General features: G+C 40.8%; 1 protein-coding gene across 1 annotated transcript in view; it reads left to right on the top strand.

The window, feature by feature from the left end:
• The window catches only part of LOC126068238 (protein enabled homolog), a 684,181-nt gene that overhangs the window by 334,721 nt on the left and 328,037 nt on the right, over positions 1–21,423 (top strand). The window contains exon 3 of the mRNA XM_049870691.1: positions 2,795–2,863. Within this exon, the coding sequence (XP_049726648.1) occupies positions 2,795–2,863 (69 nt within the window). The remainder of the gene's footprint in view (positions 1–2,794; positions 2,864–21,423) is intronic.

Below are 21,423 nucleotides of genomic sequence, written 5' to 3'. Positions count from 1 at the left end.
CCACAGATTTCCATATTTTGCTCTTACAGCTCCAAGGTTCCTTATTAGCGTGCGTTGTACTCCACAGGCCATACACCTCACTCTTCCTTAAGATGTGTCTTGAATGTCAGGGCTCATATCTTCACTCTGATTACATAATTTTATTTTGATTTTAAAAAAAAAGGCTTTATTTTTCTGATTTTAAAGGTAAAATTTATTCAAACAATTTCAGAAACCCATATTCTGGCGTTAAACAATGATGACCTATGTTCTCAAAACATGGTGCCTCAAAAATTAATCTGATGGTAAATGTCAGTCACAAAAGAATGAATATTGTATAACCTCATCTACATGAAATAGGCAAATGTAGAGAGACCAAAGCTTACTAGTGGCTCTCAGGGGTAGGGGTGGGGTGGAGCATTTTGCAGCATTCCACATTACTCGAAGGACTATTCTAGATTATTAACATTTTCTAATTAACTGAAGCTTAAGATGTTTCTTTGATATTTTTATATACCCCTTGCCGTTGAGTGGATTCCGACCCATAGAAACCCTATAGGACAGAGTAGAACTGCCTCTTAGGGTTTCCAAAGAGCAGCTGGTGAATTGGAACTGCCAACCTTTTGGTTAGCAGCCGGGCTGTTAAGCACAGTGCCACCAGGGCTCCTTGTTAAGCACATAATATTGAAAATGAACATAGAATGTTGGAAATAAATCTAATTTGTCCATGGAAATTGAGTGTTGCCACCATAATCAGTAATCTTTTCACACACACTAAAATTGTAGGAACATTAAATTGAATAGATTTGGGGCTGGATAGGAAGGGCGCATGGGGCACGTCTGATTTAACCTTGTTTCATGTTTTGAGGAAAACGAACACCAGCAAAGGCACAAGATCACTCGTGCTAGAATTGGATCCACTTGCTGTCCGTTCCTGTTTTTCACGGAGGAAATGGGATTGAGTTTGTGGTTTACCTTCTAGCTCCTGTCTAGCTGTTTTTCCCTTGATTTAAGAGGAAGACTGAAATGTTCCTCTCAGCCTTGCTATAGGGTCCAATCCCTTCAACCTCAGTGGGACAGGAGAGTAGTGGGGTGGGGGGATGAGAGCCAAGACCAGCCCTACCTTTTCAGGTAGGCATATGCTAGGGGGAAGTTGAGTTGAGCAGGCAGAACACAGCATTTAGCCAGCAGCCACCCCCTCTGTGGCAGAGGTGCAGGAAAGCTTGTCAGAGTCAGCAAAGGCCAGCACAGGGTTACACAGGGACCTCAAAAGGCAGGTGGAATGCAGTGAGGGTTAACGCAGGCGTTGGCAGTATTATAATGGCCTCTTGATAATTTCCATACACACCAGTCGCTTTCACATCTTCATGCCTCTGTCATTTCTACGCTCTCTGCCTAAAGCATCTGTACATTCCTGATGAATCGAATTCTTATAATGCGACTCTTTGTTTGAACATGCTAGCAGAACATGTCTCTGCAAGTGACAGAAAACCTGACTTACAGTCAATTACACAAGGGGGGTTTAGGGAGTCATAGCAGCCTTTGGTTCAGCTGCTCAACAAGGTATGGATGGGCATCTTTCATTTCTCTTGAAAATTTCCTCATGATCACAAAATGGTTGCTTTAGCTCCATGTAGCATGTCTGCATTTAGACTGGAAGAAGGGTGATGGGGAGGCACAAAACTTATCTTTCCCTTTTATCAGGAAAGCAAAGATTTTCCAGGTTGCCCCCCAGAAGACTTACACTCATGTCTTCATTGCCCAGAGCAGTGTCACTTGACCACCCCTAGTGGCAAGGGAAGCTGGGAAATTAAGGAGATTTACTAGTTTCTGTGGTAGAAGTGAAGGAGTCCTGGTTGCTCAGTGGTTAAGCGCTTGGCTGCTAACCAAAAGGCTGTAGATTCAAATCCACCAGCCACTCCATGGGAGAAAGATGTTGACTGCTTGCCTTGGAAACCCTATGGAGCAGTTCCACTCTGTCCTATAGTATTGCTGTTAATTGAATAGACTTGATGTTGACAGCAATGAGTTTGTTTATTTTTATTTTTTGGTATGGTAGAAGCAGGAAGAGAATAATGGTATTGAGAATGGTTTCGGATGAGCCAACCTGCAATGAATTTGTAGCATTTTTACAAGCGCAGGGAGCTAGTAGCAATGCTACGGTCAGGTCTTTCCTAAAATAGAAGATCTTCTTATAATAAGAATAACCAACTCCCAAATGATCTCATTTATAAATCTGGTTATTTGTATACTGGTTTCATTTCAAGTGGGAATTTATAATGTTTATAATATTAAATTTGTAATGTAATTTTCTGCTTGTTTGGTAAATGCCTTATATGTGCAGCTCAGCTGCTAACCAAAAGATTGGCAGTTCAAATCCACCAGCTGCTCCTTGGAAACGCTATGGGGCAGTTCTACTCTGTCCTGTAGGGTTGCTACGAATCTGAATTGACTTGACAGCAGTGGGTTTGGGTTTTTTTGGTTTTAATGTGCGAAGGGCTTCATACCTATTATTGCATTTTACCCTGTGAGGAATCAGTAACATAAATGTTATTATTTCAGCCTCATAGAAGACTTGGACCAGGCCAAATCAAGACTTGAATCCAGATATTTTGGCTCCGGCATCTGTACTTTTATCCTTGCTGAGGAGATTCTGTTTTAAAAGAAATGAAACTGAAGGGTTAAGTTCAGACAGAGACTGAGGCATGTTAAATTTTAGAGTTATAGATGCTAAAGAAATAATTTGTATAGAGAAATGTAAAGTGTATTCAGTTTGTGTGACAACCTGAATTCTTTTTCTTTTCGCCTTTCTCAGAGAACCTCAGCCAGCAAGTCGTCAGGTGCTCCTTCCTATGGCAGATGGTCCAGTTCACAGCCACATCAGGTAATACGCTGTTTTTAAGAATCGTGTCTTCCTTGTCTTCCTTGAAGTGTCTTGAAACTTAAACGTCTGTTTTCGCTGGGCAAGTGTGGAAGATACTGGGTTCTTGCCCATTCTCGCCTCAAACGTGGCTCTTCTTGATCAAAGGCTGTGCAATTCCTCACTGGTTACTTTTCTGCACCTCCAGGTTTGGGTCAGGGCCATGTGACGGGGACAGTAACAGGAAGGTCAGGAGCTTGGAAAATTCTAAGTTCCAACTTCAGAGCCCTCCTCGTGTTGGGCTATATGTCTAGAGCACAGATAAAATCAGTCTAGCAGTTACTGGAAGTGAAGTTTGCCTTTCATTTTTCTTCAAACCAAGGTCGTCTCTTCTGTTCCTTTTACTCCAGAAAATTATGTTTGCACGCACATGTATGTGCTCAGACGTATATGTGGTTCATAGTGGAGATGTCTGTAGACGCAGGCATATTCAGAAAATGCTCTATTATTCCAAAGAAGTCCTTTTCTACCTTGTTACTCAGGGTGATTAACAACCTGTATTCACGTCACACAATGCTGGGTATTATTTATCTCTTTGGGAGAAGTTAAGCCAGCAGAGTGATGTTTTGTCTGTGAGTGTAAACAAAACAGAATCTTTTCTGTTGGTGAAGCAGTTTTTACAGGTGACACACTGTGACCCTGTAGGTTTCTGTATGGGCAAGTCTCGGGCTTTTCGAAGCAGAACATGGTGCGGAAAACTAGTGATTCTAAAAACTGAGGAGGACTTGTATTCGCATCACTTCCTAGTTAGAAGACCAAGAAGAAATCAACCCCCATTCGTCTTGTGCTTTATGGATCAAAATTCTCTCTGAGACTTTTCCGGTCACAGAGGCCAGCCGCAGCAATTGTAACAGGGGCACGTTGTAGTTTACATCACTTTTTTTGTTTTTTATTTTGTTAGCTTTCTGTGGAGATTTTAGCATCGGGGATCACTTACCCCAATGCCAGCATAATATAACTCTCTTTATGCATGTTCCTTTTATTTATTTATTTTTATCGTGGTGATATGTGTATAATACGTTTGTCATTTTAATCATTTTTTAAGCATACAATTCTGTGGCCTTAATTACATTCGTAATTTTGTGTGACGGTCACTTCTATTTCCAAAACTTCTTCACCACCCCAAACAGAAACTCTGTACCCTTTGAGGAATAACTTCTCATTCCCTACTCCTTTTATCATTTTTTTTGCAATTACAAATCAACATTTACCAATAAAACAACATTAGCAAAACAGTAATAAGAGAAAAATACATTTTTCCATTATGCAGTTTTTTATCTCAGTGACTTTTATTTTTACATTGCATCGGTTGGTAAGAAACACAAAAACTTGAGGTGTTGGTTCTGTCTCCCTTGGCTTCAGCTTTGTAGGAATGCCATAGTTTCTGGTAACTTTGCGGGGATATACTGTGGATTGAATGGGAGCTGAGGTGGCATAGAAAGGGGCTGCAAAGTCAATAAAGGAAGGTGGCTCTGAATGTCCTGGTTCACTTACTTCCTACATAGACGGAATAACCTGAAAGGAGAAAAGGCACTCTGGGTTATCAATCAGTATTTCTTATTTCTGCTTGAAGACATTCTAATGATTGATTTGAACAAGTCACCAATTATGTCTCTGGGCTCACCTTGAGAAAGACGTTCGAGATGTTCTAATCTAATTTCCGTGGTCCAAGGATATCGAGACTCATGTTATATTGCCCAAGCTTATACAAGTTTAATTGGTCCAGAATTGTACGTTCTCCCATCAAAACTCATTCAGTTTTACAAGTCAATACAACCCTCCTGGGAACCTCCTATTGAGATAGTGCAATATAGTCCTTCTGTGAAATCTGCACTGCTTTTGGCAAATTTTATATATATGATGCATGCAAGTGAGAAAAGTGAAGACAGGGTAGTACTTCTGAGAATATATGGACAGTCTTTACTTCTGAGAATATATGCTTTCAGTTTTCCGATGTTAAAATGACCTAATTTTATGAGATCATAGAATCGTTAGATGATATTTGTGTAGTTTTTAGTATCCTTGGCAAATTAAAATGGTGACCATCCTGAACACATTTTCCAGTGTTTTTTTCTTTGAATTCTTTCTGGTCTGTGAAATCTAAGAGTTGGAGAGCTACCCAAAGTGGGTTTCATTTTTACCCTCTCACATTTTGAAAGGCTTTCAATGTCCGCAGTGCCTTTTTGATTGAGGACATAATTTGATGACATTAGACAATAAGTAAAAAATATTTTCCAAATGGTACCTTGGTTAAAACTAACATTGGTGTTATCCCTTCTTCTGTACTGAGAGTTCCATTTAATTCTAAGCCAAAGGGAGTAGTACAATTTTCTAGGTTTCCTTGCTGATTGCCATTGTGCTGGTCAAGTGCCTGTTTGCTTTCGGGTCTACTTCATGGCCATCCCTTGAAACCTACTTTTCTAGGCTCCCTTGATGACTGACTGTCTCAGTTCTCTGCACTGCTGTAACAGAAATACCACATGTGAATGGCTTTAACAAAGAGAAATTTATTATCTCACAGTCTAGGAGGCTAGAAGTCCGAACTGAGGGTGCCAGCTCCAGGGGAAGGCCTTCTCTGTCTGTCAGCTCTGGGTGAAGGTCCTTGTCATCAATCTTCCCCTGGCCTAAAGCTTCTCAGCTCTTCTTTCTTGATGGTATGAGTTCCCCCATCCCTCTGTTCACTTCTCTCTTTCATATCTCAAATGAAGCTGTCTTAAGATACAACCAAATCTTGTAGGTTGGGTCCTGCCCATTAACATAACTGCCGCTTGTCCCATCTCATTAACATCATAGGGGTAGGATTTACAACACATAGGAAAATCACTTCAGATGACAAAATGATGGACAGTCCCACAATACTGGGAATCATGGCCTAGCCAAGTTGACAGGTATTTTGAAGGACACAGTTGAATCCATGATACTGACTTCTAAATAGATTCTGCCATCGAGAGGCATCAGCAGGAGATTAGAAAGTGATACTCCCATTGCCATCTAGTGGATTCTGATTTATAATAATCATATAGGACAGAGTAGAACTGGCCCAGAGGATTTCCACGAAGTGGCTGGTGGATTTGAACTGCTGACCTTTTGGTTAGCAGCCTGAGCTCTTAACCTCTGTACCACCAGGGTACCTTAGAAAGCGACAGGAAAGGAAAAACAAGGATATTTCTGTCCTTTTCTGTCTGTTTTGGGCAGTATCTCCTCCATTCTGAGCCTCCAAGTAGATTCAACTCCTGCCAGGCAGCCCTAGCTCCAGACTCAGGGTGCACTCCCCCTCCCCCAGCCCGAAGAAGGGAGCAGCTTCTTAAAACCTGTTGCCGTTCGTTGACTCCGACTTACTGCAACCCCGTGTGTATCAGTGTAGAGTTGTACTCCATAGGATTTTCAATGGCTGATTTTTTTTTGGAAATAGGTCATCAGGACTTCCTTCTGTGTGGCCTCTGGGTGGACTCGAACTTCTAACCTTTCAGTTAGCAGTCAAGCGTGTTACACATTTGCATCACCCAGGGACTCCAGCAGATTCTTGCTGTTGCTAATCTCTGACGTCCTTCACCCTTCCCTATCTGACTTTTTAGCTCTCCCAACACCCTCATTAATTAGATGGCACTGGGTTTGGTTTTTTTTTTTTAAATATTAAATTCCTTTTTTGGATTGCCTGGCTTGGGCTCTGTTTTCCCAACTGGACCCTGACTGATACACCTACTGTGGCAGGGTGCACGTCATTCTTTCATTTCTACAATGATAGCTTTTAATTTTGGAGATATTATATGAATATTTACAGGATCACTAGCCTTGCAGCTGCTGAAAGCTCTAGGATTTATTCTGAGCTGGCCTGGTGGGTGGTAATCCTTTTACACCCCTATCCCACACAGAGTCATTATTCCTCTTCTTTGTTACTCATGCTCTAATCCTTCCCTTTTAAATTTGCGTTTATTTCAAAAACCTTTGTCTTTTGTGTTTGCAGTATGACAGGCTTATCAGCTTCAGTCTTTGGAAATACCTATACAGATTCCCAGCCTGAGGTTGAAAGTTCAATTGTACCTCAATCCTGGATTGTAGCTATGGCATCCTTACTCTAATATTTGGCATCAGAAGAACCTTGTTTTAAAAATCGAACCATGGATTTATATTCACTGGTGTCCAAGTGCATATTGTCCTATTTGTTTTCAGAATACTTATTTGGAAACCTCAGGTAGACTCCAACATAGATAATGAGTGAATCACTACATGGGCAGACACTTGTCTGTTTATAGGAATGGGCTCATATGGGAATTAATATCATCACCATCTCCTTTATGACCATTATCCTAAATCCCACTGCAGTCAAGTCAATTCTGACTCATAGCGACCCTACAGGACAGAGTAGAACTGCCCCATAGAGTTCCCAAGGAGCGCCTGATGGATTCGAACTGCAGACCTTTTGGTTAGCAGCTGTAGTGCTTAACCACTACGCCACCAGGGTTTTCATCATTATCACAGCAACATTTATTGAACGTGTACCATGTGGTTTCTGTTAGTTTCTTTATATGCTCTATCTCATTTAATCCTCTAAACATCTGTATGATAAAGATACAATGTTTTATAGATGAGTGAACTAACACCCTGAATGTTTATTTAATTAGTCCAGTGACACAGGGTTAGATTTATAAGATTGCAAGGCCCTAATCTCTTAACTGGAGCCCTGGTGGTGCAGTGATTAAGAACTTGACTGTTAACTAAAAGGTAGGCAGTTCGAACCCACCCGCTGTTCCTTGGAAACCCTATAGGGTAGTTCTACTCTGTCCTGTAGGGTCACCATAAGTCAGAATTGACTCCATGGCAACACGTAATTTCTTAACTGGAGTCCCTGGGTGGTACAAACAGTTAATGCATTCGACTGCTAACCGAAAGGGTGGAGGTTCTACCCAGAGGTGCCTTGGAAGAAAGGCCTGGCAATCTACTTCTGAAATATCAACCACTGAAAACCCTATGGAACACAGTTCCGCTCACTCGCATGGGGTTGCCATGAGTCAGAGCTGACTTACTGGCAGCTGGTTTTTAATCTCTTAGGCAGCGTGTATCATTACCTCTCCAAAGTTTTTAGATAAACTAAAGGCCGCTGAAAACCATTTTCACCAACATTTCTGCCTTGAGTTGATCAGCGCACAGCTGTTTGGCATTTAGGTACTATTTCTACTGCAAAGCAAAATTTTGAACTTTGTTTTGTTTGGTAACCTGGCATTTACATTGACCCTTTGACAGTGTGGTAACTCTTACATTGTTTTTGAACAATTAATTTTCTTTGTTGAAACAAGGGCTTATATCCACTCACAAATAAGTCAATCTATTTGCAAGTAGACGCCTTTCAAAACACAGACTTTAGCATCTTTATTTGTAAGTTTAATTTAAAGCTGTATACCACTTGGTGCTTTGTTTGGAATAATTTGAAAAGAAAGTATTTCCCACCACTTCTTTGCAGTGTGTAAGGAGTGTACAATAACATTTTATAAGTAGGTTTAAAAAATCTGTACCGAGTTATAGTCGTTAGAGACTTGCACTTTGAATAAATGGAACAGCCAAACGAGAGCAGTGACTCACTGGTATCTTTAAATCTGAAATACAGAGTGATGACTGAAATGTTGGTGAATTTTCTATGCATAGTGTGTACTTCTCTTTGGAAAGTTTCAGACTTCCTGTCATATCTTCCTGTTCATATTCGGAAGATTTCATCTGAATATTAAATACGTTATCATCCTGTGGTTTAGAAATGGATAATTTTTCCTCTGATTAACTGGCACCATCCCATTGCATCTTAAAAATCCTCAATGTAAAGTTGCGGCCAGTCACAACTGACTGATCGTTGAGTCTTTAGCCCTTTACAGACTTGGTGTTTAGAGCAGTCCTTAGCAGGTAAAAACGTTGAAATTCATCTCGTTAAAAGGGAAAACCAGTAAAAATTTTTAAAAAAGTGTAATGTGCTATCAGTTGACTCAAGAGAATTCAATCAAATATCTAGTGTCAGATAAAAAAAAAAAAACAAACTATATTGAGGGTTCCCCTTAATTCTAAGTGGGGTTTCAAGGACCTGAAGTTTCTGCTGTCAGACTTGAATTTGGCCAGTGTCAGATAGAACTGGCCAAATTCAAGTCTGACAGCAGAAACTTCAGGTCCTTGAAACCCCACTTAGAATTAAGGGGAACCCTCAATATAGATGAAGAGGTGGCTTCATCTCTGAGATGATTCTTCCTTCAAGGAGGAATGAAGAGAACATTCTACTGGCTCACTGTGGTTTGTGTAGCAAGAGAAAGAAGGGAAGTGTGGCTGCTCTTAACAGGCTAACCAACCAACCTATTGCCATCAAGTCAAATCCGATTCATAGTGACCCCATAGAAAAGAATAGAGCTGCCCCATAGGTTTTCCAAGGAGAGGCTGGTAGATTTGAACTGCCAACCTTTCGGTCAGCAGCCAAATTCTTAACCACTGTATCACCAGGTCTCCCTTAACAGGGTAGTGTGGGTATTTTTCTTGAATTGTCTTGTATTGATTTTTTCATACCTTACACCTGATGTTGGAGCTCATGAAGTGTTTGCTGAATGGGTGAATGACTGATATGAAATAACAGCAGAAATAGATTGGGAAGGGGAGGACCTCATATCTGCATTTATTGTTTTTTCTTTTTTCTTTCCACCAAATCATTGGTTTCCACTTAGGCTCCCATCAAATCTGATAATTATTAATAAATTGAGGTTAAATACATTTCACCTGATTTCTAGAGTTTGATAATAAGCACTGTGGTGGTGAAGTAGAGCCTGTCAGAAGCCAAGATAGTCCACATTTGTCAGTCTTGATATCATGCATTTGGGGATAATGTGGTAGCCGTGAGATTTCAATTGTGAAGCATCAATGTTGAGACCACGAGTAGGATTTCTCGATCCTGTGGTGTCCATGGAGATAAATGTGAGCTCCCAGTTATTCTGGTTTAGGAGACTGAACAAAACTGACCCCTTTTACCTGGGTGGGCTTTGCTGAACTTAATACTTGCAAGTTAAGTAGATACAAAATATTTTGTCTACATATATTGTGGGTACCACCCAGCCAAAGACCACCAGGAACACTTCGGTGTTCATCGAAATGTGGGTTAATTACCTGGTACATCAAAGGAAACTGCACACCATGGAAAATGAGGGGGATCTGAATAAGAGGGTGTTGGGAGGGGCTTGTTATGGGATATGGACTAATGTTAACTGATTTTGGAGGAGAATTCAGTGAAGGGGTGCTTATTTTGGATTGAGTTCTGTTAAGAAGTAGAGGCAGTTCTATGAGTGAGTTATGTTAATAACTTTATTCAGAAGGCAAGAGACAGCGAGATTAAAAATATAACTGGTAAAGAAGCAGCAGTCACTTATGCTACTTGGGAGATGGGGAATATTTGGTCATTTTTGTGACTAAGTGGTCTTGTTTTTGTCTCTGGTTGGACTTGAGTATGGAGGATTCTTGTTTTCATCTTGTTTCATTAGGGGCATGGAGTAACCTTGTTGGATATTGGTGTTCTGTGAATTGTTAAGTAGGGAACTCCTTGGCTTAGCTGGTAATGCCAAGCCCCATGTACTGCAGACAGTGGCTTTGTACGTGTGTGCATGTGCACACGCATGTGTGTATGTATCCATATACATCTGTGATGGTTAAGATCGTATGTCAATTTGGCTGGGCCCTGATTCTCAGTGTTTTGACAGTCATATAATGTTGTGATCACTTCCCTATTGAGATTTGATATGTGATCACCCCCATGATGGGATCTGCTGTGAGTAGCCAATCAGTTGAGGGAATTTCCTTGGGTGTGTGACCTGCATCTGAATATAAGCAGACGTTCTGGCTTTTGCCTGCTCTGAGTCCTGTAGCTGGCTCCTGCTCATCTGGCCTCCAGTTCTTGGGACTTGAGCTAGCAGATTACCTGTGGTCTTGCCTGCCAATCTTGGGATTCAATGATCTTCACAGCCTGTGAGCCAGAACCCTGTTCTCTGACCTTGTGATCTTGGGTTTGCCAGCCCCTGCAGCTACATGAATCAGGAGAAGCCTTGCAGTCTTGCCTGCTGATTTTGGGATCTGTCAATCTTCACAGCCCATGAGCAAGAGCCCTGCTCTCTGACCTGCCAATCTTGGGTTTGCCAGCCCCTGCAGTTATGTGAATCAGAAGCCTCTATCCTGATCCACGGACTTGGGACATTCCAGCTTCTACAACTGTGTGAGCTATTTCCTTGATATATCTTTTTATATTTATATGCTTTACTGGTTTTGGTTCTCCAGAGAACCCAGCCTAAGATAATATCCATATACATATGCGTATATATATATCTATATATCTGTATATATGTCATATATACATAGAATATATGTATGTATGTGTACATTTAAATATATATGTATATATATAATCGTATATATGTATGTGATTTATATAGTTGAATATGTGAAATAGGGCTGCACTGCAAGCATCCTGATACTTGTATTCACATATTTGAGACTCTGGCCAGAATAGCAAAATGGCAATGTTCTTAACAGGAGTTGACATCCCGTTGACATCCCAACATTTTAAATCTAAAGATCAGGGAAAATGTGAAATACCAGTTCTTAGGCATTGGCAGACCATCATGTCCCATTTACAGTTTTTTTTTTTTTTTTTAAGGATGAGGGGGAAAAAAAATGTGGGAAGACAAACTTGCCGTAACATAAAACCTTGTGAATTTGGACTGACATTTGAAAATGAATTATTTAGAGTGTAGGAAATTAGATCTGATTTAATAAAATGGTTAATGATACCTCATTTCCCAACATGGTTCCCCAATGAGCCATGCCTCCTAGTGCTCACACCTGTGCATACTCCCCTCTCTTTGGATCTCACCTGACCCTGTGACTCACATTTGACCAATAGGGTGTAGTGGAGGTGACACTGTGGGACTTCTGAGCCTAGTTCCTAAGAAGCCTTGGAGCTTGGTCATTGTGCTTACAATGCTCACACTTAGAGAAGCTATCTTAGAGTATCTTCTAGAAGGTAGAATCCCAGCCATCCTGAAAATGCCATGCCTTGTGGAAGCCCAAGCTCTTGTGAAAGCCTGTGTCGAAGGAGAAAGCGTCCAGCTACCCCTAGATATTTCTGCCATCTCAGCAGAGGCATGGCACATGTGATTGAAGAAGCCTTGAGATGACTCCAGCCCCAGCTGCCATCTGACTACAGTCGCATGAGACCCAAGTGAAACCACCCAGCTGGCAGTTCGCTTTGCATGAGTAGATGTCTGCAACAATGACTCATCTTAAAATAAACATTGCTCTTATCTATAGTAACAGCTAGGTAAGAGCTGGCAGTTAAAGGTCAGCTATACTGGTTTGCATGAATTTTTAATATTCGTTGGAATCAATCATGCTTTTTGTATGAAAATGAATACTATTAGGTGCTTGGAAAGTTAGACAAAAATCTCACCCTGCAATCTTTTCATTATTAAATTTGCTGAACAAATACTTCAGACACATCTATGCCATTTCAAATCTCATCTGGTGCTCAGCTCAGATTTTAGGATTTAAGAGCCCAGAAATCACCAGCTGCACTTTTCTTAAACAGTGCTGTTCAGAGGAGTGGCTGGGAGACAGGAATACCAAAAAAAAAAAAAAAAAAACCCGTAATTGTTGTCCAGTTGATTCCAACTCATAGTGACCCAACGCGACAGAGTACAACTGCCCCATAGGGTTTCCAAGGAGTTCCTGGTGAATTTGAACTGCCAACCTTTTGGTTAGCAGCTGTAGCTCTTAACCACTACACCACCAGGGTTTCCAAATACTCCATTTGCCCTTGTAGATTACTCTGTTGCCCTGTGGTCAGATGGGACTGTGTGACAATTTTTGGCCAACCAAATGTTAGTGGAAGTGATATGTAACGTTGGGGCTGAGGCAGCAGAAATCCATGCCTGATTCTCCAGTCTGTTTCCTAAACTGTGGTAAAGGAGAGGAATCTGTGCTCCAGATGGTGCAGTTACAAGATGGCGGAGTGCCTCTGCCAGTCTGTGTCCCTCGGTGACTGAGAGGAGCAGAGCTTCTCAGTAATCCTTGATGGGCGATGACATGAGCCTGAAATAAAACTTCGTAGCTCTTAAAACACTGATATTTGGGTTTGGCTGCTAACCAAAAATTTTAAATCCACCAGCCACTCCTTGGAAACCGTATGAGGCAGTTCAGTTCTACTCTGTCCAACAGGGTTGCTATGAGTTGCAATCAACTCAATGGTGATTTTTTTTTTTGGTTTATAGTCTAACCTTCCTGACTAATACAGGGGGCTTTAATGTCCAATGAGGTCCATCTCACCTACCCCAAACCATTCCAATTCAACTTGAAGTCTAGATAAAAATGTGACTTCTGTGTAAACAGAGCTTCAAGACACTGTTCCTGATTTCTTCCCCAATTAGATTTACATCCCACAGCCCTTTAATACAGAAATTCTGGCACCAGCACTGTTTATTTACTTGGGTAATTTGAGAATACTTGACACACAAATCAAGTGGTTTTCCTTTTTATTTTTGATAGCAATTTCATAGCAAGTTGTTAATAAAACAATTCATTAGGAGATTTAAAAAATATTTATTAACACAATGTAATATCAACCCAACATATACATTAGTGTTATTTTTTTCTATTCTAAAATGTTTATTATGACATTTTCCAGTGTGTATGAAAGCAGATCAAGAGAATAGTGTAATGAATCCCATGTACCCGTCAACCTAGCTGCAACAATTATCAACATATTGACAGTTTTTCAAACAGAAGTTTGGACCAACTAGCATTTTATTCTGTTTTGATTATCATTTACAAGTATGATAACTACCCTTTTCCTGTCACCTCCAAAAATAGATCCAAATTTTCTGTAAACGCATGTGCTTTGTGGTCATGATGGGGCACACAGTACAGGTAGTCTCAATTTACCATGTGTATGAGTTACAAAGAACTGCACTTATGACCATCTGCCAGTTTTTTTTTTCCAGTATGTACATCTTATCACAAGTAGTATGTACTATATATAATGTTGTAGCATACAGTTTGCTGATATCATTCTCATGCCAACCCCCAAAGACAAGTAAGATCAGATTTATAAAGATACTGATAATAAAAGGCAATAATAATGAAAACTAAAAAAAAAAAGTGAGGTATTTGACTTATGTCGGAACTGATTTACAATGGAGTTGTCGGAAGGGAACCCTGCTGTAAGTCGGGGACTATCTCTATTTCCAGCCTTGCCCTGTAGGACGAGCTGTAGAAAACTTGGCAGGAAGGCTTATTGATAGGCTGATCATTCCTCCCAGTTTGACTACGAGAGTCTCAGTTTCCACCTGTGATCTTGGGGTAATTATTGATTGTACTCCCTTTCATTCTCAAAAAGGCCCTGATTGAGATGACAAATTATACGGTCACTCTAGTTACTAAGCATGTGTGTGTGTTCCCCTGTCTAGATTGTCCTGTTTTTGCATTCTTCAGTCCCCCAGAGCTAGATTCTGTGCCTTGCCTTGCAAGACTCAGACACGTCTAAATTAATCATAACCAGCGAAACCTTAATCCCAAAATCTGTGGGTGCTTGTAATGTCTTCAGTATAATGGCCTACCCAGGGCCAGCTACATAATCTGTGCGGCCCAGTGTGAAATGTTGAAACATTACTAAGAATTTCAAGATGGCAACAGTGGAACATTGGAGCCTTCCTAAGCATAGGGTCCTGTGTCATAGCAGAGGGGGCATAGTCATGAAGCGAGCCCCAGGAATGCCCTCTTCCCCAGGTCCCCAGTTCTCTGTGTCGACCAATTCCAGGTCTGCATTCTAACACTGAACCCTCTGTATTCTGTGTGGTTACCTTATTCCCCAGTTCCAATCGACAGGACTGTAAATGCTGGCGTATTTAGCTATTGCTGCCATATTATGAGTACTAGTGAGCTAGTGAGTGGCAGAGCCAGAATTCCAACACAGGCTTGCTTTCTTTCAAAGTGAATGATCATAACCTTTCTGGTAGTCTGACTCTTTGCTCTCAAAGCCTAACTAACTCCTGGCAGAGTTCTCTCCTTGCCCAGGGTTCCAAGCAGTGGGATTTAGTCATTAACGAACAGATGTCCAGGAACTAAGATGCAGTTTTGCTGCACTCCACATTCTCACCAGCCACCTGGAACTTCTCTCTGACATGTGCACTGGTTCAATTGTACCTGCTCCCTGGCCACAGCTCTCTGTAATTACTGATACTTACCAAAACATGCTTCAGCTTTGTGGAGCTCCTTCCTGGGCTAACTTCTGGGTCTAGCTTAGATTCATCATCCCTTCCCTAGCTGACTGGTTACAGCGTGAATTGAGCCTGAGCTGGTCTCCCCCATGAACATTTGGAGTTAATTGGAAGAAACAGATCCTTTTTGGAAAAAGAAAAAAAAGAGAGAAAAAGAAAAAAGTATGCATAATCAAACCTGTTGTGTTTTTTCCAGTGCTGATTATTTTTATTCTATAGAATTGAATTCCATCTTTTGTATGATTTCTAGTATTATTGAAGTTTCTATATAAACAACTTTCAACTGCTCTAGGAGATGGGATTGAGATTGCTGCATGATGCCCACTTTCTAGAAAGCAATCTCGGTATTTGTTTCAACTCTGTAAAACAAATAATCCCAGTCAATGCAATCAGAAAGGAAGCAGAGAGATATAGAGGAAGGAGGAAGGGCACAATTTAAATAGTGCTGGTGATTTCACGTAATTTCTCTTCAATAAGCTTGCAGAGAGACATACCCTAATCTGCGTCTGTTACTATAAACCCCTCATGAGGGGAACACCGTGATACCCTGTGTGAGTCTGCTATTCAAAGATGCACACTTTTTGTCTGTTGTATCCCTTATTTGCTAACCATCCATCACTGGATGCCCAGAGTAACAGAGATTTGTTTCATCTTTGAAGGAAAAGAGAACATGTTGAATGTCCCAAGAAATATGTACTGGTATCCAATGTGATACTCTCCTGAGGGATTTTCAAGTGTAGTTTTGATAACATCCAATTTTGCCCTATTCAAAAAAAGTTCCTATTTTGTCTGTGGAAATTAACTTTTATATAAGACAGGTCTTCACTTTGCTCCCATGTAAATGTGTATTTATCCAGTTAAGAGAACCCAGGCTGCCAACCCACCCACTTGGACTAGATCTAGTGCTTGATCTGAGATTTACAAAGATGGCTGTTGAGAGAAGACATGGATGGAGCCGGTTTATCTTAGCAGCCAAACTTTCAGCTCCTTGGTTAAGGAGTAAGCTCAGATTTCATTTTCATTGTTTTATAGTAAATAGTGAGATTTTAGTGATGTTATTAAACTGCATGATCAGTGTTGAAATAAAAAAAAAACTGAGGCTTGGAAATAGTGAGGCCTTTCTATGTTCATTTCATTACAAATGGAAATTCTCAAGCATCTGGTACTGGATCAGCAGTGAATGGGGCTATTATTAGAGCGTTAGTGGGCATTACCGAAACCCTGGTGCCATAGTGGTTAAGTGCTATGGCTGTTAACCAAGAGGTTGGGAGTTTGAATCCACCAGGCGCTCCTTGGAAACTCTACGGGGCAGTTCTACTCTGTCTTATAGGGTTGCTATGAGTTGGAATTGACTCGATGGAAGTAGGTTTGGTTTTTTTTGGTTAATGGGCATTACAGGCCATCTGATATTATATAACTCAAAAGTAAATTGTGAGGCTGTGGGAAGAAGTCATGTGTTGCACGAGAGGTTGCTGTGTGGGTCTGATGTTAACACCTTAAATGCTAGCTGTGATCTGCTCTCAGAGTACAGCAACGACCTTACTGCTGCTCTGAGGGAAGTATGGCTAGGCCCATCGTCTGGAACTTCTCTTTGACATGTGCACTGATTCAGTCATACCTCCTTCCTGTCTATATTCCCTCTCCCTAACTGAGGAAGACTCATTAACAACCTGTGTTATGCAGATGACACAACCTTGCTTGCTGAAAGTGAAAAGGACTTGAAGCACTTACTAATGAAGATCAAAGACCACAGCCTTCTGTATGGATTGCACCTCAACATAAAGAAAACAAAAATTCTCACAACTGGACCAATGAGCAACATATGATAAATGGAGAAAAGATTGAAGTTGTCAAGGATTTCATTTTCCTTGGATCCACAATCAACAGCCATGGAAGCAGCAGTCAAGAAATCAAAAGACTCATTGCATTGGGTAAATCTGCTGCATAGGACCTCTTTAAAGTGTTGAAGAGTAAAGATGTCACCTTGAAGACTAAGGTGCGCCTGACCCAAGCCATGGTATTTTCAATCGCATCATATGCACGTGAAAGCTGGACAATGAATAAGGAAGACTGAAGAAGAATTGACGCCTTTGAATTGTGGCGTTGGTGAAGAATATTGAATATACCATGGACTGCCAAAAGACTGAGCAAATCTGTCTTGGAGGAAGTACAACCAGAATGCTTCTTAGAAGCAAGGATGGCGAAACTGCGTCTTGCATACTTTGGACATATTGTCAGGAGGGATCAGTCCCTGGAGAAGGACATCATGCTTGGCAGAGTAGAGGGTCAGCAGAAAAGAGGAAGTCCCTCAATGAGGTGGATTGATACAGTGGCTGCAACAATGAGCTCAAGCATAACAACAATTGTAAGGATGGCGCAGGACTGGGAAGCGTTTCGTTTTGTTGTGCATAGGGTCACCATGAGTCAGAACCGACTTGACAGTGCCTGACAACAACAACAACAATTGCTCATACTTGCCATAACATGTCTTAAGGAATTCCTTAAGACAATCCACGCACTTGAGGGGTTCTCAGTGGAACAAGTAGAGAGATGTCTCAGTGCTTTTTGAGATCTTGGAAAGGAACTAAGGAAACCAAGAATCATGAATACAACCACTGGTAGAAATGCCTGGTTAGCAGATTAGATATGAATGCTTAAGGTACACCAGCCTCCTTGTTCTACCCTCAGGCAGGAGAAGGCTACAGAATAAGGCAGTAAAAGCCGGACAGTTATTTGTTTGTTTTCAGTTCATGGTTCAGTTGAGAAGGGACCTCCTCTCATTCCTTCTCCACTGTTGATTGCTGTCTGGAGAAGCAACAATGGCTTCATGGGCTTTGTGGCTGTACTGTGCTGCAGTCTCAACTGTATCAGTGTTGCAGGCTTCTGTGTGGAGCTTGATAAAGCTATATGTCTTTCCTTTGGCCACAGAATCACCAAATGTGTCTATTTGGAATGTGGAAATAAGACAGAGGATTTGACCTTAGACTGATATACTCTAAGAAGTCATGTAATTAGACTAAGAAGTCATTGGTTCTATAGTAAGATATGTGTGTGTGTGTGTGTGTGTATATATATATACGTACACGTTGTCATTGTTAGTTGCTGTTGAGTAGGCTGTGACAGTCACCCCATGGGCAACAGAATGAAATGCTGTCCAGCCTTGTGTCATCTTCACATTCATTGGTGTGCTTGAGTCCATTGTAGCCACAATGAGTGTCTTCCAACCTAGGGGACTCATCTTCCAGTACTATATCAGACAATATTTTATTGTAATTCATAGGGTTTTCATTGGAAATGGAATAAGTTATTTAGAAGACAGCTACCTGGCCAACTGACTGGAAGAGATCCATATTTATGCCTATTCCAAAGAAAGGTGATCCAACCGAATGTGGAAATTATCCAACAATATCATTAATATCACACAAGTAAAATTTTGCTGAAGATCATTCAAAAGCAGCTACAGCAGTACTTTGACAGGGAAATGTCAGAAATTCAAGCTGGATTTAGAAGAGGACGTGGAACCGGGGATATCATCGCTGATGTCAAATGGATCCTGGCTGAAAGCAGAGAATACCAGAAAGATGTATACCTGTGTTTTACTGACTATGTAAAGGCACCCGACTATGTGGATCATAATAATTTATAGATAACCTTGCGAGGAGTGAGAATTCCAGAACATTTAACATGAGGAACCTGTACACAGATCAAGAGGTGGTCCTTTAAACAGAACAAGAGGATGCTGTGTGGGTTAAAGTCAGGAAGGGTGTGCATCAGGGTTCTATCCTTTCAGCATACCTATTCAATCTGTATGCTGAGCAAATAATCCTAGAAGCTGGACTGTATGAAGAAAAACAGGACATCAGGTTTGAAGGAATACTCATTAACAACCTGTGATATGCAGATGATACAACCTTGCTTACTGAAAGTGAAGAGAATTTTGAAGCACTTATTGATGAAGATCAAAGACCGCAGCCTTCAGCATGGATTACACCTCAACGTGAACAAAACAAAAATCCTCACAACTGGACCAATAAGTAACACTATAATAAATGAAGAAAGTACTGAAGTTGTCAAGGTTTTCACTTTACTTAGATCCACAATCAACATCCATGAAAGCAGCAGTCAAGAAATCAAGTGACACATTGCATTGGGCAAATCTGCTGCAAGAGACCTCTTTGAAATGTTAAAAAGCAAAAATGTCACCTTGAAGACTAAAGTGTTCCTGACCCAACCCATGGTGTTTTCAACTGCCTTATATGCATGTAAAAGCTGGATAATGAATAAGAAAGACCAGAGAAGAATTGACACCTTTGAATTATGGTGTTGGCAAAGAAGAAAATTCAGTAATATTTCATGGACTGCCAAAAGAACAAACAAATCTGTCTTGGAAGACACGTAGCCAGAATACTCCTTAGAGGCGAGGATTGAGAGTCTTTGGCTCACATACTTTGGACGTGTTATCAGGCGGTACCAGTCCCCATGCTTGGTAAAGTAGAGGGTCAGCAAAAAAGAGGAAGACCCTCAACGAGATGGCTGACATGGTGGCTGCAACAATGGGCTCAAGCATAACAACAATTGTGAGGATAGGGCAGGAGCGGGCAGTGTCTCATTCTGTTGTGCATAGGGTTGCAATGAGTCAAAAGCAACTCAATGGCACCTAATAACAACAGTGGTAGTTTTTGGAAGTAGTCTGTTTTAGTCTGGATGCTCCATGGAAGCTTGTCTACCATGGGTGACCTTGCAGATATTTGAAATACTGGTGGCATAGCTTTCAGGATCATAACAACATGACAAACTGATAGATGGGTGGTGGATACAAATTTTCACTGGGAGCTAAAAAAATGACAATGATGAGAGCAGTGGGCTTGTTTTTCCAGGTGGGTGGTTGTTGTTGTTGTTGTTGTTAGGTGCCATCAAGTCGGTTCCGACTCATAGCGACCCTATGCACAACAGAACGAAACACTGTCTGGTCCCGCGCCATCCTTACAATCGTTGTTATGCTTGAGCCCATTGTTGCAGCCACTGTGTCAATGCACCTCATTGAGGGTCTTCCTCTTTTCTGCTGACCCTGTACTTTGCGAAGCAGGATATCCTTCTCCAGAGACTGATCACTCCTGACAATGTGTCCAAAGTATGTAAGACACAGTCTTGCCATCCTTGCTTCTAAGGAGCATTCTGCTTGTACTTCTTCCAAGACAGATTTATTTGTTCTTCTGGCAGTCCATGGTATATTCAATATTCTTCGCCAACACCACAATTCAAAGGCATCAGTTCTTCTTCGGTCTTCCTTATTCATAGTCCAGCTTTCACATGGATATGATGAGATTGAAAATACCATGGCTTGGGTCAGGTGCACCTTAGTCTTCAAGGTGACATCTTTCTTCTTCAACACTTTACAGAGGTCCTTCAGGTGGGTAGAGCTGGGGATTCCTGCCACTATAATGATTAAGAACTTTGATTCTGAAGATATGCAAAGCAAGAGTCATAGCTCTGCCACTTACTAGCTTGTTCTTGGGCATGCCACTGAATTTCCCCTTGCTTGTTTCCTTATTTGAAAAATGGAAAAAAATGAATATGCCTAATTTATAGGCTGTCGTGAGGATTAATTAATATAATGCATAAAAATGTCAGAAAATCCCTAGCATAAAGCAAGCACTTAATAAATGCCAGTAGTTATTATTTTTGCTTTCTGTGTAAATCATGGCCATGGTGATGGCTGAGTCAGTTCCACGCTTAAGCGTTTGTAGTTGGAATCATTGTTCACACCTGTAGAACTAATGCTTCTGTGTAGACAATCTGAGATTTAAAGCAATGTTCGTTTTTGCCACCCTTCAAAGTTGGGCTAGAATCAAGTTATTAGTCCAAGTAAAGATAGATTCTTTTGACTCACAGGTTAGATTAGCTTGACGCTTATTATGAAAGTCACATGAGGCCTGGCTTCCTTCCAGAGTGTGTCTTCAGACTAGTAAAGGTTTGATCAATGATGTTCATTTCTGTAACTGAGAAGGGAACCAGAAAACTCATAGTGCTTAAGATAATGTAAAAAAAAAAAAAAAAAAAATTAGTTGATGCTCGAGATGCCTAGAAGAAAATTCCCCACCCTCGTAATTATTCCTTTCTAGGGCTAACATTGACAGGGTCAGTACTTTTCTCCATGGCTAAGGTAAACATGACAATTTTTATAAGGTCTAACTTATATTACATAAAACATATTAAATTATACCTACATCTCACATTAAACATAGT

Source organism: Elephas maximus, chromosome 27 (assembly GCF_024166365.1).
Source record: "Elephas maximus indicus isolate mEleMax1 chromosome 27, mEleMax1 primary haplotype, whole genome shotgun sequence".
NCBI lineage: Eukaryota > Metazoa > Chordata > Mammalia > Proboscidea > Elephantidae > Elephas > Elephas maximus.
This window is presented reverse-complemented; position numbering and strand designations above follow the sequence as displayed.